We start from the raw sequence: 24,624 nt of genomic DNA, 5'->3' as shown, positions 1-24,624 counted from the left end.
TGAGAGAAAGACCAAAGAGGACAATATCTCCTAGCGGTGGGATTAGGCCCGTTACAATATTAAATAATTTACACATTATACATACTAATGTCTACATGGTAAGAACAAATTTGTTCATGGAATATAATACTCACAACAGGAGAAGCAGCAGAAAGTATACAACAACTTCAGCATTCACAAATCTCAATCAGATTATTACCTTAGCCAAAGGTCTTTTCACTGCTGTAACACATGTACAGAAAGCCATCGTCGTCCTTGTATGATTCGTACACGGTACTCATTAAGCTAGCTGCAAAATTTGAGGGCAATTGTTTAGGATTAAAACGACTTGTTGCACGAGAATGCACGTAAAAATGGGCAGCAGCATCAGCTCAAATGTAATCCTATGTCCTAACCCTACCTGTTTGAGGCAAAGTATTCTTTACAAATACAAAGAGAGCTTTTCCAGGTGCTAGACGAAGCCTGGTGCTCAGGACATGGATGAATTGGCCAACAGACATGTCTCGAGGAATGAGGTACCTTTAGTCAATAACAAAACAAAAGACATTCAACAGACAAACCAAAACTAATTGACACAATATGTCATGTTATTTTAGGATCACAACTGGCTTTCAAATGTAAACCTAGGCAACATGTACAAAACCCCTGTTCAGATCCCATAGTTCTGCAGAAATTCAATGAAAATCGTATCTTACGAGACGAGAAAACGATGGAATACAACGTGTAAGACACTATGTGAGACTATGTTTTAATTTCCAAATGTGTAAATAAATAAATACCATGATGTTATTTTTTTTGGGGAGGATGATCATGTGATAGATAGCCAGAAAAATAAGACAGACAAGAACAAACATTAACAATCTCGAAGAAAGAGAGCCTATAGCACCATACGTACAGGGTTAAAATCGAGACCCTAATTTAGAAATTCAATGAAAATCGTATCTTACGAGATGAGAAAACGATGGAATACAACATGTAAGACACTATCTGAGACTATGTTTTAATTTCCAAATGTGTAAATAAATAAATACCATGATGTTTTTTTTTGGGGAGGATGATCATGTGATAGACAGACAAGAACAAACATTAACAATCTCGAAGAAAGAGAGCCTATAGCACCATACGTACAGGGTTAAAACCGAGACCCTAATTTGGAAACTCTGATTGGGCCGTTTGAAAAAAAAGTGAGTCACAATCGATAATTTTTCGACAATTTTGTGAGGAACATTGAAATTCGACGATTTCGACGCTTACGATCGACAGCCAGCACCCAAAAATGGTTTCTCAAACATTAACAAGAACAAACATGTTAAGAGTGTAATGCAAAGGTGATGGTGTCTGTTTCCATTCAATTGATTTTCAGAGAGAGGTACATGAAATTAGGAGAACTGAAACATTGAGGAAGCTTAGATATGCAGGAAGAACTTACTTCTTCTTTTCCATCTCAGGAAATTCACATTTCTCATATCTCTCGACAATTACCTGCAATGATACTCAAAAAGAACATCAAAAGGAAAACCATTAAATCACTTTCATGGATTTGGAGGAAATGAAGAACAGCAATCTAGCATTTACACCTCAAAAATATAAGAACATCACATAATTGAGTCTGCACATTAACTTCAGTGATATTGTTTTTTAGGAACAAAAATAGTGATTTGCTTCCTTCTATAGCTCTGTCCAAGCCTACCAAAATTGAAATCGCCTTGGCATCGCTTGATACAAAGAACAATCAGCTTCTATCCACGAGTTGAACAAAAATCCGGAAACAATTTTGTTCTTAGATAACAAAGAAAACATTGACTAAAATCATCTGATAACTTCAGCATTTCATTTCCTGAAAGAATTTATCTGAAAAGCATCCCCCATAACAAATTGCGCGAACAATCTCTAAGAAAAAAAACAAAAAAATCATAACGATAACGCTTCAACCAAGAGGAAACAAAGATAAACGCCTAAGGATTGGACACCTGCAGACTTTCTGAGTTACCTATTTCCACCAAATTCATAAATTCACCAACATCTATAATTTCTAAACAAAATGCAACAATACGAATCTTCTCAAATAAGAAACGCATAATGTGAGAATTTGGCAACTTACGGGGACTCGATCCGGATACTTGATCAAGATTTCGAACGACTCCTCCGATCGTTGTACTACGAAAAATTCAACGCCATGATTCAATAAGGATCTCCAAAAGTATCAAACTAAGAGAAAAATTGATGAAAAATAACGAAAATCATCTTGAATTTTAAGCCAAAAAAGTTTCATACCATAGGAGAACTCGTTCTTGAAGGATTTGGCTTTACCCATCAGAGCTCTCTGTTTGCAATGCCGTCCCAATGGATTAAAAAACGACAATAGTAGAGGAGATAATACATTATTATATTTACCTTAAATTTCAATTCAACTCAACAAGCGGGGATAGCTCAGTTGGGAGAGCGTCAGACTGAAGATCTGAAGGTCGCGTGTTCGATCCACGCTCACCGCAATGGCTTTTGCTTTTTACCAATGTTTTTCACCTTCTTTGAGAGTTTAATTGTAGTGATATAATATTGTCTTTCATCAGGTCATCAAGCGGGGATAGCTCAGTTGGGAGAGCGTCAGACTGAAGATCTGAAGGTCGCGTGTTCGATCCACGCTCACCGCAATTGATTTTTATGTTTTGAAATGACGAATGTACCCTTCTTTAGAGAGAGTGTGTGATGCTAACGCTGGACGCAATATTGTCTTTTCACCAAATATTTTCTGCTTCGTGTAAATTACCAGCTGTCTTTTTCTCGTTTATCCCTAAATATTTTCTCTCGCAATTTTCAATTTTATTAAATTTAAATATAAATACTTTTTGAAATTTTTATCCTGATTTAATAAAAATAAATAAATAAATTCCAAAAAAAAAAAAAATCAAATCTTAGACAAATTGAGTCCTATATTCAATCTACATCTAATATTCCTTAAATTAAAGTTATAATTATAATTTTATAAAATTAAAATCGAGATTTCTCTCTGTTAGTTAAACCAAGATGGAAATGGGATTTCTCGTCCCAGTTCCCGCTCTCAATCCTTCCAAATTTCCGCTCTGACCACCCCGCTTACTATATATATGTTACCTTCTTTCTTTACTCAGTAAACAAACATATAAACGTATGAAAAACTATGTTGTAATATTAAAATTTGAGTTTTCAGTAGAAATATAGATTGAAATAGGAGTCGGAACACGAAAAAAAAATATTTATTGTGCTAAGTTGAAATTTTATACAAAAAGAATAGATTCATTTGCACAAAGTCATATTCATTGAATTTAAAAAGTAAAAAAAAAAATATAGTATGAAAATCATAATATTCCTAATTTTTTAGGCTAATTAATATTAATAATATATTATATTAATAAATAAACTCTATTAAACGAACAGGACTCTCCACTTTAAATATAAGTTCTCATGGTTTTATTTTGGGCTTCTCAAAAAGCCTCATACTAATGAAGAGTGTATTCTTTGATTATAAACGTATGATCATTCCCTAAATTAACCAATGTGGGACACTCTCATCCAACAAACTTAACTTTTAAGTTGAACCAAAGCCGATCGGGTCTAAAGCCAAGCCTACTTGGCAAAGGCGAACCCAACAAAGGTCCTTGGCTAACCATAAGAGGCTAACCCAAACTTTCTCCCACAGAAAGAAAGAGACTAGGAACCTTAGGTTAAAGTTCAATATAAATTTTGAACCGCGTGTTTCTTATCATATTAACCAAGTTTGACTTAGTATCGTACAAATGTACAGAGTTTTCTATATTTGTAGGCATTGTTTGTCGGTTATTGCTTCCCTTCGAATGTACCTCTTGAACTTAGTCCTCTCTTAAATGCATTGTCGAAGGGTTCTCAGTATGGTTGGTCCACGTGACAAGAAAGGCACCTACGTCGAAGGTGGGCCCGTAGGCTTTAGATCCTACTCAAGTCACATGCCCAACCTACAAAATAATTCAATTCGTAGATGTGATCGAATAAGATATTTATAAGATGAAAAACTGACTCGAAATAGAGTTCAACTAACAAAAGTATTAATAAATTTCTTATTTATTTTCATAGCAAATCGATAACACGAAGATTTTCAGTCCTCTACTTTACCAACTGAGCAATACCGGTCATTTCCGACACATTAGACGTATTTTCAACACCATATTTGAATCGGTGACATGAAGATTTTCAGTGCTCTACTCTACCAACTAAGCAATACAGGCCATTTCCGACACATTAGACGTATTTTCAATAGCAAATTTGAACCAATGACACAAAAACTTTTAGTACTCTGCTCTACCAACTGAGCGATACCGGTCATTTCCGACATATTAAACATATTTTCAATAGCATATTTGAACCAATGACACGAAGACTTTCAGTCCTCTGCTCTACCAACTAAGCGATACCGGCCATTTCTGACACATTAGACGTATTTTCAATAGCATATTGGAACCGGTGACACAAAAAATTTCAGTCCTCTACTCTACCGACTGAGCGATACCGACCATTTCCGACACATTAGACGTATTTGCAACACCATATTTGAACTGGTGACACAAAAATTTTCAATCCTCTGCTCTACCAACTGAGCGATACCGACCATTTCAGACACATTATCTTTATTTTCATGACGCGTGATCCGAAAGCTAGCATTAATTCACACGGCTTTAGATTATGAAATTAAAAGGGATTTTAAAGTGTGAAAATGTTGTTTTGTTTTAAAAAAGAAAAAAAAAATTAAAAAAAATGATATATAAACAGAGAAATTGAAGAATTGAGTGTGTCGGTGGAGATCTGAAGAAAATGAACGTCCAAATGTCGGCAAAAAAAAAAAAAAAAAAAAAAAAAAAAAAAAAAAAGCTTTACAGATCATTCATTACCTCTTTCTTTTTCGTAATTAAAAAATATATAATATTTTTTTTATAAAAATTTTAAAAAAATCTTACTTTTAATTTTATATCTGAAATAGAGTCTACAAAGCCATTTCTAGTCTTTATGTATATTGTCATTTAGAGTTGAGAAGAATTCCTTACAACCTGTCATATGATTGCTGCATCCAGAGTCTACGACTCATACATCTTGATCTGCAACCTTCATAAAAATTGGATTGATCTCTTTTCTCCTTGTAGCCTTTCATTTTTGTAATGTCCTCGTAGCCTTTCATATTAAATTTACCATTTAATAAAAATTTTAAATCCAGTTTAATCCATTTATTAATATTTTCGTATAAAAACACTTATTTAAATTATAATTTTAATCCAATTTTGTGAAGTTGAGTATAATTCAATAATTAAATTTATTGAACTTAAATTTATTAATTAAATTTTAAATATTTTTAATAAAAAGTAAGTAGCTAAATTATTTTAATTTAATTGGTTGAATTATTGATATTTATTTAAAAATAAAATAAAAGAAAGAAAAAGAAAAAGGCATGTGAGAGAGTCAAACACAGATCTTGTGGCTAATGGGAAGACCAAATAATTATGGAAAAATAAGAGACAAGACAAATAAAGCCGCGTTTTCTCTCTCTTATAAATTAAATTATATAATAAAATTAATTTATTTCTCCCCAAAATAAAATAAAATCATTTATTATTATTATTTTTTAATGTATGATTGAATATCACTTTCTCTTTTGTTCTATCTTTATATTATAATCAAAATTATACCTTAAAAGTGTGACAAATTAAAAATATATATAATATGATATTTTTATGACTTTTTTTTCACGAATTTTATGTTTATTATTATATTTATTATATTTTAAACTTTAATAAAGACCACAGAAGAAATAATTTTGAAAATAGTTTTTTTTTTATTTAATAATTTTTAAACTATTTAATAGTTTATTTAAAAAAAATGAGGAATATATCTATAAATACAAAATTAAAACTTTAATCTTTTTAAATATTTCTAAAAATTTAAGAAAATACCAAAGATTAGTAAATTCTTCTTTAAAATAAATAATTATCCAAATATTTTTTTTTCATAAAACAATTTATTTTGAAAAATATATTTGTTTTTTCTTCCTGAAATTCCAAATATTAGAGAGTTAATTTAATTTAATTCCAATATTAAAGAGAAAATTACTATTAAATTAAATGAATTACCCACAAAAAATAAATTAAAATAAAATTTAAAGTCGTTTTAAATAAAGAAAATGTTTTTATAATACTTTGACCCCAAAGTTTTGTCAATATTCGTTCGCAGCCCCACAAATTTTCCGTGGGACAATCGGACCCGCCTCTGTAGTCGCCGCCGCACCGACGGCTGGGACAACCGGTTGGCGGGTGTCACCGGTCAGCCCAACCTTTTGGGAGTTTTCTATTTTTAATTTTTTATCTTTTGAAGTTTAATTTTAATTATTTAAAAACCGAATAATGATTTAATTGGCAATTTGGCTGAAATGGAAACCTTACCGCACCTATCTTGGTCCCAAACAAACCCCAACCACCCCATCTTCCTCCGTCTTCTTTCGTACCCACATCCCACGTGGCAACCAATAAAGAATGGTAAGTGACTAGGTTTGACCGTTCAAGGTGAGAGGCCAGCATCGACGGTTGTATAAAGTGCGACCGAGATGAACCGAGAAGGTGTGAGATCTCATATCGGTTAAAGAGGAAAATGAAACATTAGCTATAAGATAAAAACCCACATAAGTGAAAAACCCAAAAACCTCGAGAGAAAATTAAAAAAGGATAGTACGAGAAGGTGTGAGATCTCATATCGGTTAAAGAGGAAAATGAAACATTAGCTATAAGATAAAAACCCACATAAGTGAAAAACCCAAAAACCTCGAGAGAAAACTAAAAAAGGATAGTATCTAGACGAGTACTGTAAAAACCTACATAAGAGAAAAATCCAAATAAAAACCCACATAAGTGAAAAACCCAAAAACCTCGAGAGAAAACTAAAAAAGGATAGTATCTAGACGAGTACTGTAAAAACATACATAAGAGAAAAATCCAAAAATCTCGAGGGAAAGCAGGGAAAAACCCAAAAACCTCGAGGGAAAGCTCAAAGATAACAATATCTAAACGAGTACCGTAAAAACCCACATAAGGGAAAAACCCAAAAATCTCGAGAGAAAGCTCAAAGAGGATAGTATCTAGACGAGTACTGTAAAAACCCACATAAGAGAAAAACCCAAAAATCTCGAAGGAAAGCTCAAAGATAACAGTATCTAAACGAGTACCGTAAAAACCCACATAAGGGAAAAACCCAAAAATTTCGAGGGAAAGCTCAAAGAGGATAGTATCTAGACAAGTACTGTAAAAACCCAGATAAGGGAAAAATCCAAAAACGAAAGCTCAAAGAGGACAGTATCTAAACGAGGACTGTAAAAACCCACATAATGACAGTATCTAAACGAGTACCGTAAAAACCCACATAAGGGAAAAACCCAAAGACCTCGAGGGAAACTCAAAGAGGACAATGTCTAGATGAGTACTGTAAAAACCCACATAAGGGAAAAACCCAAACCCAAACCCACGTAAGGGAAAAACCCAAAGACCTCGAGGGAAACTCAAAGAGGACAGTGTCTAGATGAGTACTGTAAAAACCCACATAAGGGAAAAACCCAAACCCACATGAGGGAAAAACCCAAAGACCTCGAGGGAAAGTTCAAAGAGGACAGTATCTAGACGAGTACTGTAAAAACCCACATAAGGGAAAAACCCAAAGACCTCGAGGGAAAGTTCAAAGAGGACAGCATCTAGGTTCTGTTGCGTAACTCTAAAAGATGCGTTTTAAAACTATGAAGCTAACGATAAAAAACTCAAAGAGGATAGTATCTGGGTGAGTACTGTAAAAACCCACATAAGCGAAAAACCCAAAAACCTCGAGGGAAAGCTCAAAGAGGACAGTATCTAGACGAGTACTAGTTCTGCTACGTAACTCTACAATACGCGTTTTAAAACTGTGAGGCTGATGATGATATGTAACGGCCAAAGCAAAAATTGGACAATATTTGATGGCGATACGTAAAAGACATGAGCTAAAAAACGATACATAATGGACGTAGAAGTGCCAAAACCATAACAAAAATACCGGAATCACCTAACATCACATTTAGTTAGGACGTTCTTTTTAGTGCAAGCTTGGTTGGTGACCAAAATTACTTCAACCTTCACCCACCTTGGAAAATAATTTGAGATTTTTTTTATAAATTTGGGTTAGGTGATGAAAGCAATATATATATATATATATATATATATATATATATATATATATATTTATTTATTTATTTATTTATTTATTTATTTATTTAATTAATTTCAGATATATATATTTACACAATTATTCATAATAAAAGAATTTCCAAAATATTTAAACAATCATTATCGACCATTAAAACATCGTGCTCTGTATATTGCTCTAATTCCGTCCACATTCATTATACTTACCTCATTTATTTCCCATTAATTATTTTTTTATTAAACTAATTCAACTTATATATTTAATTATATATTATTATTATCGATTAAATATTCACATATATCAAAAATAAATAATTAAATCAAATTTATTCACTAAATATTTGGAGAAATTTGACATAAAAGGGATATTTTTGCTTTCAAACCGATGGGCAGCATGGAGCATGTCGTTGACGTGGCCTTCCACGTCGGATTCTATTTATTTATTTTTATTATTTATTTAAATCTCTTTTTTAAAAAATTACCATTTGTAAAAAAGAAAAGGATTAAATTTGCGTTCGGAGAAGCGCGTGAAGAACCCGGCACGTCATTAAAGGGATAATATCGAATATCAGCCGTTGATGTTTCCTCACTAACTTCGTTTCAACGGTGAGGATCTTCCACGATATACGGTTTGGAAGAATCTTTCGAAATTTCCTTCTTATTGCACTCTCCCTACTGGCTCCAGGGCTTCCCGACCGGTTATTCCGGTAGCCGGGAGGGTGGCTGGGTGCTATAAATACAGGCTTTGTTCTTCTTGTAATCCTTGTACCGTTGAGCTTCGCCTTCTTTTAGAGGTCTGGTTCGGTTGGCGTATTAGCTCAAACTCTCTCTTCCAGATCTACGCAGCCGATTTCAACAGGTTTGCGAGCTCTGTTCGGCACTTGTTTATTGCCATTTTTCTTTTTCTGTTGCTTTGTGTATGCTTGTGGTTCTTCATTTCTTCTTCTTTGCTTCCGGTTTTTGAACGAATTTGGGGGAATTTCTGGTTTGGTGTCTAGGAGTAGTAATGGATTTGTTTGTTTTAATGTGCGAATCGGTTGTCTAGTGCTTGTATGTTGGATTAAAGCATGTTTTTCTTCTTGTGAGATGAGAATTTTTGCAGATCTGAGAGTTCTGTTTTGGAATTTTTCTTTTGGAACTAGTTAGTGGAACTTTTATGCTGTTTTTGCTCTCTGAGATTCGGGATCTCGGGCGTTGGGGTTTTGTTTTGTTCTTTTGGTTGCTCTGTTTCAGTTGTCGGCCTTTATTCATCACCTCCAACTGTTTGTTGAAATGCTCCATCCGATTTGTGAGTAAAAAATGATGTCGGTGCTCTCGTATTCCGGGATTTCCGTACAACTGTTTCACGATTGCCTAGATCTCTGATGATATCGGTTTTATTTGGTCCATTTCTTCGAAGTGTTGGTCACTCGATTTGATTGCGAACTGTGTTTGAGGTTAGAATTGGTGGTAGTTTTTTAGTAGATCTAGTTTTGTTCTTCTCATGGGTTAAGGATTCCTTATTGCAGATCTTGTATTTACCGTTCTTAATTAGCCAACCAGCTTCGATTCAAGTTAAACATCCTGTTTTTAATTCAGATTTGTCGAGGTCTCCATGGCTTGAAATAGGATAGTTATAACAATTGATTATCACTGTACACTATCTAATAAGGTGTTGTTATGTTTCAGAGATGGAGACCTTTCTATTTACCTCTGAATCCGTCAATGAGGGTCACCCCGACAAGCTCTGTGACCAGATCTCTGATGCAGTGCTCGACGCTTGCCTAGCTCAGGACCCTGACAGCAAGGTCGCCTGTGAGACCTGCAGCAAGACCAACATGGTCATGGTCTTTGGTGAGATCACCACCAAGGCTGATGTAGACTACGAAAAGATTGTCCGTGACACATGCCGAAACATCGGATTTGTTTCCGATGATGTCGGTCTTGACGCTGACAACTGCAAGGTCCTGGTTAACATTGAGCAGCAGAGCCCTGATATTGCCCAGGGTGTTCACGGCCACTTCACAAAGCGCCCTGAGGAGATTGGCGCTGGTGACCAAGGCCACATGTTTGGCTATGCCACTGATGAGACCCCTGAATTGATGCCTCTTAGCCATGTCCTCGCCACCAAGTTGGGCGCCCGCCTCACTGAAGTTAGAAAGAATGGCACCTGCCCCTGGTTGAGACCTGATGGCAAGACCCAAGTCACCGTCGAATACTACAACGAGGACGGCGCCATGGTACCCATCCGTGTGCACACAGTTCTAATCTCCACCCAGCACGACGAGACTGTCACCAATGACGAGATCGCAGCAGACCTCAAAGAACATGTCATCAAGCCCGTCATCCCGGAGAAGTACCTCGACGAGAAGACCATCTTCCACCTTAACCCCTCAGGCCGTTTTGTCATCGGTGGTCCTCATGGTGATGCAGGTCTCACCGGACGCAAGATCATCATCGACACCTACGGCGGTTGGGGAGCCCATGGTGGTGGTGCTTTCTCTGGAAAGGATCCCACCAAGGTCGATAGAAGTGGTGCCTACATTGTTAGACAGGCTGCTAAGAGCATAGTCGCAAGCGGACTTGCACGCAGGTGCATTGTCCAAGTCTCATACGCCATCGGCGTGCCAGAGCCGCTATCAGTCTTCGTCGACACATACAAAACCGGTAAGATCCCCGACAAGGAAATCCTCCAAATCGTGAAGGAAAACTTCGACTTCAGGCCAGGAATGATCACCATCAACCTCGATCTCAAGAGGGGTGGCAATGGCAGATTCCTGAAGACTGCTGCCTATGGACACTTCGGAAGAGACGACCCAGACTTCACCTGGGAGATCGTCAAGCCACTCAAGTGGGAGAAGCCTCAATCTTAAAGAGACTAAATCGTTACCTGATGAATCATTTTCGCGTTATCTTTCTTCTGCTGCTTTATTGTTCTAAAGCAAATTATATTCGTTTTATTTCCTTTTACTAGTTTAAATTTCTTGTAATATTTTGGAAAATCCTAAAATACTATCGATGGAATGACAGAAAAGCCCTTACTTTTTCTTTCTTCTTTATTTAATTATATTTTTATGATTTTGTGGGGTCATTTATTTTATAATTTATAGTCCTAACCCTTAGCCAATCCAATTAATATTCCAAACGGGTAATATTAATTAAAGTTTTACTATAAATGTACATACCAAATTAAACCAATACTGTAATATGACATCGTCTAGTTTATCGTTACCCTGCAATGTCAGCGATCATCAAAGTCTTAATTTTCTTAGTACAACAAATGTAACTTTCTGCGGATGAGTGCATGTCAATTACTGTTAAGAAAAAATACGCGACACAGCTACACCCGAACTACCAACTTACTTTCCGTCAAGAACAAATGTAAATAACATGAGAATAATCGCTCAGTTCAAATATATACTCGGGTTTCTCAATAAACATGTAAATCATTACCTAGAATATAAAATTATACACCAAAAATAAGCTCATTTATTATTATTATTTTAATTTTTGAATTTTCATTAATTATAACATTTGTGTAAATCAAATTTTCCATGGCGTCTCTTGGAGCTAGAAATGGGCCTGCTTGCTAGACAATATTGGGCCTAAAGGCCCAACCATTTTGATAAATTAATTAAAAAAATGCACAAATTAATTGACATGTAACAGGTCACGTCAAATGCCAGCCCTAATTGAGGCAAGTGGATTATAAAGTCTTTTAATTATAATTCAAGTTGGTTTGTTTTTTAATTCCATTTTATTTATTTTATTCTCTTATATATTTAAAGTTTATTATAAATAATATTTTAAAATAAAAAAAATTTATCATTCTTTTTTATTTAATGTATATTCAACTTTGACTATAAAATATATAAATAAAAATATGAACTTTTAAATATATATATATATATTTTAAATTTGACCATACAAATAAATTTCAAAAATATATTTTCTTAAAAGAATTTAAATATTTAGCAAATAAATTAACTAAATTTAAATTAATTATTTTAAATAGTTTGCTTACACCATTTTATTTAATTTCCAATTTTGAATATTCCTCTAATATTTTTATATTAATCAAAATTATTTAATATCCTATGAACGAACGAACTTGTCGTTTTGCGATTAATTCAACCACAGCTCTCTGTCAATAACATTCTGCCACGTCATCCAGCAGTTGGCACCTTCCTTCGAAGCATCCTCAGCCGTCGATCTTTTGTACGCGATGGCCAAATTCTGATCAAAGATCAACGGCTGAAATTCGAAGTTGGAGTGGAGGCTTCGAATTTGTTTATCTACGAGTTGTTGACCCGAAAATGGTGTTTGCTTGGAGTTGCTGTCGGGAATTGATGGATGAAGATTAAACTAAGCGGCTCTGTGTGAATGCGTAATGCGAACGGAAGTCGACGGAGAAAGCTAAGTTCGACTGGAAATTTGATAGAAAGTAGGAGACGACCGGCGGAGTTTAACAAAGTCAAGTCAAAGAAAGCTCGACAACGACTCCGTTCCACGAAGCAGGCGGCTGCTTCGTTGTTTTCGCTTCCTTTTATATATATATATATCAGTCTCCTGCACTGAGCGCGAAGGTGTCGTTACTCTGATTGAAGTTTGGAGGTCTTGTTTCCGTCGAATTTGATATCTGATCAGCGGTAAGAATCGAGTTCTTGTGAATTTTGGCTTCGTGTTGAGAATTGGTGATTCTTTTTTCTTAAAATGTTAAGGAACTTGCATGATGTTGAGTTTATTGCTTTACTAGGTTTGGAAATTGAGCTTGATTTGTTGTTAGTGAGAATTCGAGTTGTGATCGACGAAGTGATATCTCGTCTTTTCTCTTCGGTGATTGGTATATTAATCTTGATAACGAGTTTTTTTTTTTGCTGAAACTGCATGAACGTAAAGCGTTTACGGAGCTCTTAGGATCGTTTTTTTTTATTGGATCATTTTACTTGTTCGTTTGATGTAACTAGGGAAAACTTTTGAATTCGAAGCCAATGTTCATGAGCATTCTTGCGAGTACTTATTTCTTTAGTATGATGTTCAGGAATGTTGGTTAATTTTTTAGGATTCGTATTTGTTTAATTTCCTGTTCTCTAGTGGTGGTTTGAGTTCTTCATGTGAAGTTGGACACATTTCTGGTTAATACTTCTTGAATACTTTCTGACACTCGGTAATGCCTTCCGTTTGTAAGCTTGTTGGCCACCTGTTCCAACAACAATGGCACTACTTTTCGTTTTTTGTTCTATCTAAACAATACACTTTTTAGACGAAGAAAAGAAAGTAATTGGTGGTTCAAACGACTACTTTTGCTTTTGGAAATGGACAAAGATTTCTATTAATTTTTATGAACTTACTGTTCTTGGCATCAGTTGGCACGTCCGTGAGCAAAGAAAACAATGGGATGTTTTGGTTGCTGCAAAGAAGATGCTATCCAGATGGCTGCTGATAACAGCAGCATGTACCCGGTAAAAGCTTCAGCAGGTAATTGTAAAGATTTTAATTGCAGTGAGGACGAGATATCCTCATATCATAATTGCATTATACAGAACTTACTGGATCTTCTGGATTTAACATGGACTTTATGTTATGCATGTTTGAAATATTATCATCACATTTATAATGCTCCTTTTGTGTATTAGGGAGGATGTCGGGCTTTATTTCTATAGAACATTTAATGCGACTGAGATCTGTTTGATTCAATTTGCACTTTCTTGTATATGTGTTCTGTATGAAATTCAGAATCCTCTCATGTTTCTGTTTTTGTTGTTAAATTTATCCAATTGTAAAGGTTATAATGTAATCGGTTCAATCTAAATTTTGGTTCCTCCGTGGGTAGAAAGTTATAGTTTAGTTCACATAGTTATAGAAGTTCGAATTTTGTTCTTATAATTTGATAAATCCTCAGTCATTTGACAAAATTGAAAGGCCGTCATGCAGGAAGTGATGAAAGATACAAGCAGCAAACTGCACCTAGGAGTCCTGTGAAGATGCGACCAATTGAAGTCCCTGCCATATCATTTCAGGAACTAAAGGCAATTACGAAAAATTTTGATGCTCAATGTTTGATTGGAGAGGGTTCATACGGTAGAGTATACTATGGGGTGTTTACAAATGGGCAGACTGTGGCAGTCAAAAACTTGGATGCCAGCAAACAACCTGATGATGAATTCTTATCCCAGGTTCTCTTGACCACACTGATTCAAGTTCTTTTTTAAAAAAATAGTTGTCACCATATGGATTGACTTATTGCTCAAACTAATAGGTTTCCATGGCTTCAAGACTAAAGCACGACAATTTTCTAAATTTAATTGGATACTGTGTGGATGGCAATAATCGAATCCTTGCATACGAGTATGCTTCAAATGGATCTCTTCATGACATTTTACACGGTACATACGATTGTTCTTAGACTGTGATAGTTCGTAGCTTATGAACTGTTGGGTTGTTGGATGCATGAGCTTCCTTTGTACTTGTCTTTAATTTTTCCTGAAAAAAGCAAAACCTGTCCTGCTGAGCATAATGAAGTGCTTACTAATGCAACCCGATGGAGAGCAATTTGAGGTTGCATGTTCTCTAATTTTATGTTTTGACTCATTCTTTGAAGGCTGATTGAAATTATTAAGGCATGTGTCTGATGCAGGGAGGAAAGGAGTCAAAGGAGCAGAACCTGGCCCTGTTCTTTCCTGGACAGAAAGAGTAAAAATTGCTGTAGGTGCTGCAAGGGGGTTGGAGTATTTGCATGAAAAGGCTGATCCCCGTATCACCCATCGAGACATAAAATCCAGCAATGTTTTAATATTTGATGATTATTTGGCGAAGATTGCCGACTTTGATTTGTCAAACCAAGCCCCTGATATGGCTGCACGCCTTCATTCCACTCGTGTTCTTGGAACCTTTGGTTATCATGCTCCTGAGTAAGTTGATTCTAATTTTCTTATACTTCAGGGCTATTTTCACTCGTCTGTATTTTGAAACTAAAGAAACTTGCCGTGGCTCATTGATCTAACTTCTGAAATCACTTTGATAACCCATACAACAACTTAACAGACTCATTGAGATCTTTTAACAAAATCAAAACTAAAAAAGATTTTTAACACTTGAATGTTCTTATTGATATAACCTAAAGGAAGATACGGGTTCGTCAATTCCTTATCTATAATTCTTCCAAGTTTCAATGTAACCATTTTACCAATAAGCTAGTGTTGTGGGTGGTTCCCATTTTGAAAATTGCAGATACGCAATGACTGGACACTTGAATGCCAAGAGTGATGTGTACAGCTTTGGTGTCATCCTGCTTGAACTTTTGACAGGAAGAAAGCCTGTTGATCACACATTGCCTCGAGGACAGCAAAGCCTTGTGACATGGGTATGTTTTTGTGCTATACTCTTCTCTCTCCATTTATCCAGCTTCTGAGCTTGAGATCAGGAAGTCTTGAAATGTTTTCAGGCCACGCCTAAACTTTGCGAGGACAAAGTTAATCAATGTGTTGACGCAAAACTACGAGATGAGTACCCTCCCAAGTCAGTTGCAAAGGTACTCATAAGGCCACACTATTCATTTCTTGTTTTTTGATATTCTCTTGTAAGTGTGTGTGTTTGCTTGATTGTGTGTGAGTACCCTCCCAAGTCAATTGAGCAACCTCTATCACAAAAATTTTCTTAGGAACCACGAATCTTCACAATGGTATACAATGGTATGATATTGTCTACTTTGGTTTCCCGGAAATGCCTCATATCAATGGAGATGTATTCCTGACTTATAAACTCTTGACCGACCCTTTAATTAGCCGATGTAGGACTCCTCTCCCAACACTTCCCTTTCCTCGAACAAAGTACATCCTACCTTATACCAATGGAGATGTATTACTTACTTATGTACCCATGATCAACTTCTTAATTAGCCGATGTGAGACTACTCTCCCAACAATCCTCCCCTCGAACAAAGTACACCCTTTGTTCGACATTTGAGGATTCTATTGACATAGTTAAATTAAGAACATGACTCTGATACCATGTTAGAAACTACAAGTCTCCACAATGTTATGATATTATCTACTTTGAGCATAAGCTCTCATGGCATTGTTATGATATTATCTACTTTGAGCATAAGCTCTCATGGCTTGTAGATGTATTCATTACTTATAAACTCATTATCAACCACTTAATTAGGTGATGAGATACTCTTCTCCCAACCATTCCCAACAAGTTTTAGTCTTAGAATGGCATAGTTAAAAAGTGAAATAATGAAAACTGGTTGGTACAGAACGAATGTGAAATACAAAAGGAGACCCCACATCACCAAGAATGTCAAATTCTTTATTTTTAATAGCCTAAAAAGGAGGTGGTTTTGAATTTACAAGCACACACAGACAACAGCGATGCTGCTGCTACTTTTCATAAAATTCATCTCCATCTCTTTCATGAAACAGAAACGTGCAGATCCTTTTTGCAGAATGTATTACGTAATCCAACCTTGAACAACTCCTTTTTCTCTGATTCCATTGCAGTTTGCAGCCGTTACTGCATTATGCATTCAATATGAAGCAGATTTCAGGCCAAACATGAGTGTAGTGGTCAAAGCACTGCAGCCTCTGTTAAATCCCCGACCTGGTCCTGGTGGAGAGCGCCAAAACTCTAAACAGTAAATCTCTATCTCTATCTCTCTCTCTATTCATTCCTGTGGGCATTTTTCTGGGTTCAATCTGCAAATTGTAATATTACCAAGGAGTTAAGGTGGCGATGAAATCAAAATTTGTTAGCAAAAACAGTGAAATATACACAATGATGAATTTATGTGATATATTATGAGGGTGTGGAGAGTGGGGTTTAGGCTCTCTCGTTTGTGTGCCCTGCTGCTGCCTGCTTAGCATCTTCACAACCCACGTGCATGATGGCCCATTTTCGACCACAAAATTGAAAGGGAAAAAAGGGCAAAAAAAGTGGAGCTTTTTTTAGCCTTTTCATTCTATTATTTGTTTATGTTTTTTCTTTCTTAGCTTCACGGGGCTGAAAAGACGAAACCCAACACCTTTTACTTCTGACACATTGCACGTCCCTTCCTTTTCTTTTTCAGTTTGGACCCCAACACTTCAAATTTTATTTAACTATTTTACTTTTTCTTTTTTCTTTTTTAAATTTTCATTATTATTTTGTTATCTATCTTCTACATCTTTTCCAAATAATTATTATATATATATATATATATAAAATTCTGAAAAAACAATCGACATTTTATTATGTGTATACCAATTTTTTATAACCATTTTAGTTTTTTTTTTTTTTTTTAACAACAATTCTCTGCTATAATTTTCTCTTAATAAAACATTTGTGTTAGATAATGAAAGTCCCACATAGGCTAATTTATGGAATGATTATGGATTTATAAACAAAGAATACTGTCTCGGTTGATATGAGGCCTCTTGGGGAAGCCCAAAGCAAAGCCATCAGAGCTTATACTCAAAGTGGACTATATTATACCACTGTGTAGAGTCGTGTTCGTCTAACCATCTGAATATTTAACCAAATTATAAAAAAAAAAAGTTTTTGAAAATTACTTATCTAGTAAATAAAATTTGGGTTGGTTTTTTAAAACGCATGTACACCAAAAAAAAAAACTTAGCTTCAAACTATTTTCTTCTATATATTGGAAAATAAAATTAATTTCTATTGATGCTATAGACTATTTTAAGATTTATTAAAAGTATAATGACTAAATTAAATATTTGAAAATATAAAAATGGGCAGTAAAATTGTATTTTAACCAAATATTCTTTTAAGATTTATTATATATTGTTCTAAAAAATTTAGAAACTAAAATGATGTTTAACAATTTTTTAATAAAATGTCACAAAGTTGTAATATAATTTTTTAGCCAAACTCTAAATCTCTCTTTAATCATTAGTTTACTATTTTAGTGGTTTTTAGAGGTAAAAAAAGTAATTTAAAGTTATCAATAATTTAGTAATAAATGATTCATAATGAATTATTAAGTAATTTTAAGCTTTTCACCACCAAGTAATTTCTAAACAATTAATTTATAATTTATTTTTGTAGCCAACCATCATAATAATAAGGTGTATTTATTTAGTGAAACATATTGTTTGTACAATTATAGAGAAATTCAATTATATGGGAAGGAGGTGAATGTGTGATTTAATGATGATTTAGTAATATTAATTAATTAATTAATTAACCATAATTATGCCAAATTTAATTAACAAACCATCACTTCTTGTTCAAGAGGTTATGAACAATTCAAGTATTAATGATGATTAGCTAGATTAATTAAACAATAAAGACCCTATATCTTTTTAAAAATATATATATTATAATTATTTTTTATTCAAATTTCATCAACAATAATATATTGAATTATAATAGTTTTATTTTTAATCTGATTTAAAATATAATTTGATTGAATTAAAAAAATTAGAGTAAAATATAATAATAATAATAATAATAATAATAAAAAGGTTTATTTTAAATTTGTGAGGTGGCAGCAGTATCTGCATAATATCTCCTGCATTGATAGGTAACATCAGAGTTGAATGATGCACATGCCTGCTTACTTTCTGAAAAGCTTTCTTTTAATTGCATTTTAGTCCCTCCATTATTCAATTATTTCATTCTAGTCCTTCATTTTTTTTAAAATTATTCTTGTGCTATTCAACCTTTTAAATATTTATTTAATACTTTTTATAAATAAATAAAAAATCAATGCTACATTTATTGAGTTATAAATTAACTAAATTATTAAAATATTATATTCGGAAGAAAATTGATAACTAATTCAAATAGTTTATATTAAATTTTTTCAAAAAATAAATAATTAATTTTGACTTTTTTATTTGAATTTTTTGGAGGTTTGTTGGATTTTTGTCGTATTTGTTGATTATTGGCAAAATTTTAAAATAAAAAATGCAAAAACTATTTAATACATTTTAAAATAAAAAATGCTAATTCGCTCTTTCTCCCCGAAGATAAGCACATTTGCAGTTCATACCCGAAGGTGCGAAGTTGGATGAATTTCTAGACGCATCTCAATTTCTCAGAAGTAGTCATTTCAACCGTCTTCAACGTGTTGCACTCACGAGGGACTGTCAATGATATACTGCATGAAGGTGGGGACGCCACTTGGCGATGCAGTATGCTCCAAAAGTTGAGTTGTTCGTCTATTTAAGCAGTACGTGAGTTGGGTTAAGAACGTTGCCCCATGGTCAATCGAAGGTCTTGTGACCCTATTTTTTTATTTTATTTTATAGAGTCGGGAAGAAATTTGTTGAGAAGTACTGTTATTTTTATTATTTTTATTCGGACAAAAATATAATATTTAATTTTTTACTAATTAACTTAATTTTTTTTTGTAAACAAATTATAATTAAATATCTATTAAAATTAATCTAAAATGTTTAAATTAATATGTACCATTCATAAATTAATAAAAATTAATATTATATTTTGAAATCTATATCAAATATTAATGATTATATATAGATTTTATTTTATATAATTCAATAAAAAAAAAAAAAAAAAAAAAAGCTTGCTTAAAATATTTTAACCAATAAAATTATGCCACATCAATAATGCATGGACATTGGGACCCACATAAACTGTTGAATTTTGTTTATTAATTTTTTTTAAAAAAAGTAAAATTTCGCTTTTTCTATATTTATTTATTTATTTATTTATTTAAAATTCACAGAGGTTAATGGGAAGATAATTAATAAGGAACAGGTGCAGTCATAATTCAATAGGGACAGAGAGAGAGAGAGAGAGATGAAGAGCGCGCCAATAAAACGTCTGTCCCTCTGATCACTCTCTTCCTTCACTCTTCCGCCGTCGTTCATCTCCCCGTCGCCATTGCCGTCGCAGCTTCTGGTAGTGTTCTTACTTCAGCCGTGAAACTCATGATCCTCTGTAATCCGAACATTTTTTTTCTTCTATTTTTCAGTTTCTGTTCTTGCATTTCTAAAACTTCATCTCTCTCTTTACGCTTTTAAAAGTATGGTGTTATTACTTCTAGGAGTCATCATTTCCATCTTGTATCTTGTTTTCTCTTTTTTTTCTGTAAACGAATGGCGCGATTTTTTTTGGTTGAAGTTGTTTTATTCACTCGAAAACGAAAGAGAAACTTGTATGATTAGTACATGAATTTTTTACTGTTGAAGCATCGATCTGCCTTGGATTTCTTTCACTTTTTTTGTTTCTTTCCTTTTGAAGTGGAATTATAATTGAGGATCAGAGTTCATTAGGTTTGATTGTTGGTTTTATTTTGTATAATTTTGCTTCTGACCTACTCTTACTTCGATTTTCATCTTCATTCTCCGTTTGCAACTTTTTTTTTCTCGGCTTTTACACACGCCTTTACGCTTCGATTTTTTTGTTCTTCTGTTTCACATTTATTCCTCGCCGGTAACCTCTCAGCTTCTTCGCCCAAACTGCTGCTGAATGCTGATGCAACATTTTAATCCTTCGTTTTCGTGTTTGTGAATGAGTGATCTTAGTGCTGCTTTCTCTGTTTTCCCTCTGTTTGGTTGCTGAGAAATTGAGGGAGAATCCACTCCTCTAATTTTATATTTTATTCTTTTATCTGTGCCAGATACCGTTGCACGAGGAATTTAGTTTCATTCCTTAATTTATTTTATTTTTTTTCTCTCTGAGCAAAAAAATATTAGGTTGATTGTATCTACTCTTGGAATAATTGCTTCAAACGCCTGCATTAATAAGTTTTTGTGTCTGATAAATCATAAATAAGTTCTTGTTTCTGATGAATGAACATGATATGCGGTTAAATAGACTATATGGGCTTTCTTTCCTTCAAAATGCTGAAACGCATTTGAACATTCCTTTTGTTTCTGTTTTTTTCAATGTCACTTAATAAACCCTCTTTTTTTTCTCGGTAGTGGCGTACAATCTTTTTGTAGAGGCCATTCTTGATGAAATTTCACTCTTGATTTAAAAATGTGAGATATTTTTGCAACCATTTTGACCATTTGTCTTCATTGTTACAGCATTGAAGGCATAATCGTGTAGCACAATGTCAGATTTAGAGGTTCCTTTGCGTCCAAAGAGGAAGAAGGTCTGGGTGGACTACTTTGTGAAATTCCGATGGATTTTAGTTATTTTTGTTGTCCTTCCTATATCATTCTGCCTATACTTCTTCACATATCTTGGAGATGTCAGATCTGCCTGGAAGTCCTACAAGAAACGCCAAAAGGAACATGATGAAAATGTCGAGAAAGTTGTAAAGCGCCTTAAACAGAGGAACCCAGCAAAGGATGGACTTGTTTGCACAGCTCGAAAACCATGGATTGCTGTTGGAATGCGAAATGTCGACTATAAAAGAGCACGCCATTTTGAGGTTGATTTATCAGCTTTTCGGAACATTTTGGATATTGACCAAGAGAAAATGATTGCCAAAGTTGAGCCCCTTGTGAACATGGGACAAATCAGTAGAGCCACTGTTCCACTCAATCTTTCTCTTGCTGTAGTTGCTGAACTTGATGATCTTACTGTTGGAGGACTCATCAATGGCTATGGAATTGAAGGAAGCTCCCATCTCTATGGCTTGTTCTCGGACACTGTTGTTGCTTACGAGGTTGTTCTAGCTGATGGCCAGGTTGTTAGAGCTACTAAAGATAATGAGTACTCAGATCTTTTCTATGCGATCCCATGGTCCCAAGGAACAATTGGCCTTCTTGTTGCTGCTGAGATTAAGCTTATACCAGTTAAGGAGTATATGAAAGTTACATATAAACCTTTTAGAGGGACTTTAAAAGAGATAGGACAAGCTTATATGGATTCTCTTGCACCTAGAGATGGAGATCAAGATAACCCAGAAAAGGTTCCTGACTTTGTTGAAACTATGATTTACACTCCTTCTGAAGCTGTTGTCATGACAGGTAGATATGCCTCCAAAGTAGAGGCCAAGAGAAAGGGAAATGTGATCAATCAAATTGGATGGTGGTTCAAACCGTGGTTCTATCAGCATGCATCTACAGCACTCAAGAAAGGGGAGTTTGTGGAGTATATTCCTACGAGGGATTATTATCATAGGCACACAAGGTCTTTGTATTGGGAGGGTAAGCTTATTCTTCCATTTGCAGATCAATGGTGGTTCAGATTTTTATTTGGATGGATGATGCCTCCCAAAGTTTCTCTGCTCAAAGCTACTCAAGGTGAAGCTATCAGGAATTATTATCATGAAATGCATGTTATTCAAGATATGCTTGTTCCTCTTTACAAGGTTCCGGATGCTTTGGAGTGGGCTCATCGTGAGTTGGAGGTACTGCTCTTCATCTTAAACATTCATGGTTAAATTACAAGTTTAATCATTGAATGTTGAACATTGATCCTAAACTTTAAGTTTTGTGCAAGTTTTTAAACTTCAAAGTTATCCAATACCATCAAGTGCTCAACTTTGTGTTTTAAAATACAAATCCCTTGTCACAAATCTAATAGGATAAAATCTATCCAATTCTAAAAAATATCTAACAAGCTAGAGATCTCTATTAAACACAAAATAAAAAATATAGGACTTTATTCGATACTTCTAGAATTTATAGACTTCGTAGTCATGAGTATAAAAGTTTAGAGATTTATTAGATATGACTTTAAATTTGATTGCTGAAAGATTAAACGTGTGATATAAGGGATAAAATTGATTTGTATTTTTACTAGAGATGGTTATAGGCAAGTGGCTGATGAGTCTATCTGAAGTGGATTTCAATTGAAGTATGCAGATTTGGTTAACAACAGCAATTTGTTGGTGTGTTCTTGCACAGGTTTACCCCGTTTGGCTCTGTCCACACAGACTCTTCAAACTTCCAGTCAAAACCATGATATATCCCGAACCAGGATTCGAGTTACATCATCGACAAGGAGACACGCATTACGCTCAAATGTACACAGATGTTGGGCTGTACTATGCACCAGGCCCTATCCTGAGGGGTGAAGTTTTCGACGGCGCCGAGGCTGTTCGTAGAATGGAGAAATGGCTTCTGGAAAACCATGGATTCCAGGCTCTATATGCAGTTTCCGAACTGAATGAGAAAGATTTCTGGAGGATGTTTGATGCGGAACACTATGAGTACTGCAGGAAGAAATATGGCGCTGTAGGAACATTTATGACAGTGTATTACAAGTCCAAGAAAGGTCGGAAAACTGAGAAGGAAGTGAAGGAAGCTGAACAAGCTCATCTTGAAACCTCTTATGCTGAACTGGAACAACCCAATTAAATCAACTTCCAGCTTGAAATATCTGGTGGGTTTTCTTATTTAATCCTCTTTTATTTTCCTGTTGACATTTTTTTTCTCCTTTTTTAGATTTTTGAATGATGCTTTTGTAGTTTTTTTTTTTCATGTCTGATCTGATCTGATCTGAGTTGCCTGTCTGACCCGCCTAGGTTGATTTGAAATTTGAAAATTGTTGTAGTTTGATGAACAGCCGAACTTGATGGATTATCATCAGAGTTTGTCTTTGATGCTTTGTTTTATGAAATAGATGAGATGTTGATGAGCTGAGGTGACTGACTAGTGTTTGATGAAGATTTGCAATAAAAATGCTGATCTTCATGGATATGTTGGGAAAGGAATTTATGGATGGATACCTTAGAAATTTAAAAAGCTTGAAATAAATGAAGTATTAATTAGTAGTATTTATGGCTGTGGAGATTTGATAAATCTTTATAGGTATAATTGAGAGAAAAAAACGGTCATTGTCGATTGATGTCTCTCACTTGAATGACCATTTTTAGCTAAAGTTTGGGACAAATGTCTTACTCTTTTTCCTTTTTGGATAAATTAGAGAAAAATTCAACTACCAACCATGACCACCAAAATTGTTTGATCCTCGTAATATTTGCTAAAATCATTGGACTCATGGCGTGTGAAAGTTTTTTATTTATAATCGAATAAATTACAATAATATGGAAACAGTAATAAATGGAAAGAATTATGGAAAGAGATTTTCACCCGCACTAAGTCCAATATCTAAATGAATTGTCTATAATAAAATATCAGATACGATATATATTGTAAATTATAATTTAGTATTACATATCCTTAACAACTAATTTCTCTCACAGTCGTCTTCCAACTTCAGCAGTTGGATTTTCATTGCTTCATCTACGTTGGTCAGGAGTTGAGTAACTCACAATCGATCATGTCCGTCTTGTAACGGTATGACATATCGTCTCAATAAATATATAGAAAAAAAAAGTTTTAATTCGTAAAAAATTTAGCCTCATGATTTATAATTCTAAAGTTCAAAATTTTTAGTTATATTTCTCAACTCTCATTTCTAATCTATAATAAACAATATAATATATTGTATTTTCATTTTATTTTGTGCCTTTATTCATTTTATTTTATCATTCATATATATATATAGTAAATCACGTCATGTTAAATCAACCAATATTTGTTTAAAAAGT

The 24,624-nt window shown here is 34.2% G+C and overlaps 4 protein-coding genes and 2 non-coding genes across 8 annotated transcripts; 5 read left to right on the top strand and 1 right to left on the bottom strand.

Annotated features, from left to right (window-relative positions):
- Window positions 1-51: 51 nt before the first annotated feature.
- Window positions 52-2,371, bottom strand: LOC111778243 (autophagy-related protein 8i). The gene is made up of 5 exons (XM_087118997.1): window positions 2,275-2,371; window positions 2,102-2,157; window positions 1,430-1,482; window positions 401-519; window positions 52-289 (listed from the first exon to the last, which is right to left on the bottom strand). The coding sequence occupies exons 1-5, from the start codon at window positions 2,312-2,314 to the stop codon at window positions 201-203; spliced, it is 357 nt and encodes a 118-aa protein (XP_086975123.1). The 5' UTR covers window positions 2,315-2,371; the 3' UTR covers window positions 52-200.
- Window positions 2,372-2,419: 48 nt separating this feature from the next.
- On the top strand, window positions 2,420-2,492 carry TRNAF-GAA (transfer RNA phenylalanine (anticodon GAA)). Its single transcript has one exon. It is a non-coding gene; the product is annotated as a tRNA-Phe (tRNA).
- An 86-nt stretch (window positions 2,493-2,578) lies between these two features.
- On the top strand, window positions 2,579-2,651 carry TRNAF-GAA (transfer RNA phenylalanine (anticodon GAA)). The gene has a single exon. It is a non-coding gene; the product is annotated as a tRNA-Phe (tRNA).
- Window positions 2,652-8,914: 6,263 nt separating this feature from the next.
- Window positions 8,915-11,246, top strand: LOC111778591 (S-adenosylmethionine synthase 1). The gene is made up of 2 exons (XM_023658506.2): window positions 8,915-9,075; window positions 9,885-11,246. Exon 2 carries the CDS (start codon window positions 9,887-9,889, stop codon window positions 11,066-11,068), a length of 1,182 nt encoding a protein of 393 aa, XP_023514274.1. The 5' UTR covers window positions 8,915-9,075; window positions 9,885-9,886; the 3' UTR covers window positions 11,069-11,246.
- A 1,268-nt stretch (window positions 11,247-12,514) lies between these two features.
- Window positions 12,515-17,158, top strand: LOC111778182 (pto-interacting protein 1). 2 transcript variants are annotated; one of them, XM_023657867.2, is made up of 8 exons: window positions 12,515-12,844; window positions 13,562-13,673; window positions 14,130-14,371; window positions 14,455-14,581; window positions 14,833-15,106; window positions 15,426-15,558; window positions 15,640-15,726; window positions 16,700-17,158. In XM_023657867.2, exons 2-8 carry the CDS (start codon window positions 13,589-13,591, stop codon window positions 16,835-16,837), a joined length of 1,086 nt encoding a protein of 361 aa, XP_023513635.2. In that variant the 5' UTR covers window positions 12,515-12,844; window positions 13,562-13,588; the 3' UTR covers window positions 16,838-17,158. The 2 variants fall into 2 exon arrangements, with proteins under 2 accessions (XP_023513635.2, XP_023513634.2); XM_023657866.2 differs by having other exon boundaries at window positions 14,118-14,371.
- A 2,747-nt stretch (window positions 17,159-19,905) lies between these two features.
- On the top strand, window positions 19,906-23,708 carry LOC111778854 (delta(24)-sterol reductase). Of its 2 annotated transcripts, none has more exons than XM_023658839.2 (3): window positions 19,906-20,069; window positions 21,203-22,476; window positions 22,976-23,708. In XM_023658839.2, exons 2-3 carry the CDS (start codon window positions 21,229-21,231, stop codon window positions 23,426-23,428), a joined length of 1,701 nt encoding a protein of 566 aa, XP_023514607.1. In that variant the 5' UTR covers window positions 19,906-20,069; window positions 21,203-21,228; the 3' UTR covers window positions 23,429-23,708. The 2 variants fall into 2 exon arrangements, with proteins under 2 accessions (XP_023514607.1, XP_023514608.1); XM_023658840.2 differs by lacking the exon at window positions 19,906-20,069 and adding an exon at window positions 20,477-20,603.
- Window positions 23,709-24,624: the final 916 nt, after the last annotated feature.

The sequence above is a fragment of the Cucurbita pepo genome, chromosome 17, assembly GCF_057944985.1.
Source record: "Cucurbita pepo subsp. pepo isolate OVF chromosome 17, ASM5794498v1, whole genome shotgun sequence".
Lineage (NCBI taxonomy): Eukaryota > Viridiplantae > Streptophyta > Magnoliopsida > Cucurbitales > Cucurbitaceae > Cucurbita > Cucurbita pepo.
This window is presented reverse-complemented; position numbering and strand designations above follow the sequence as displayed.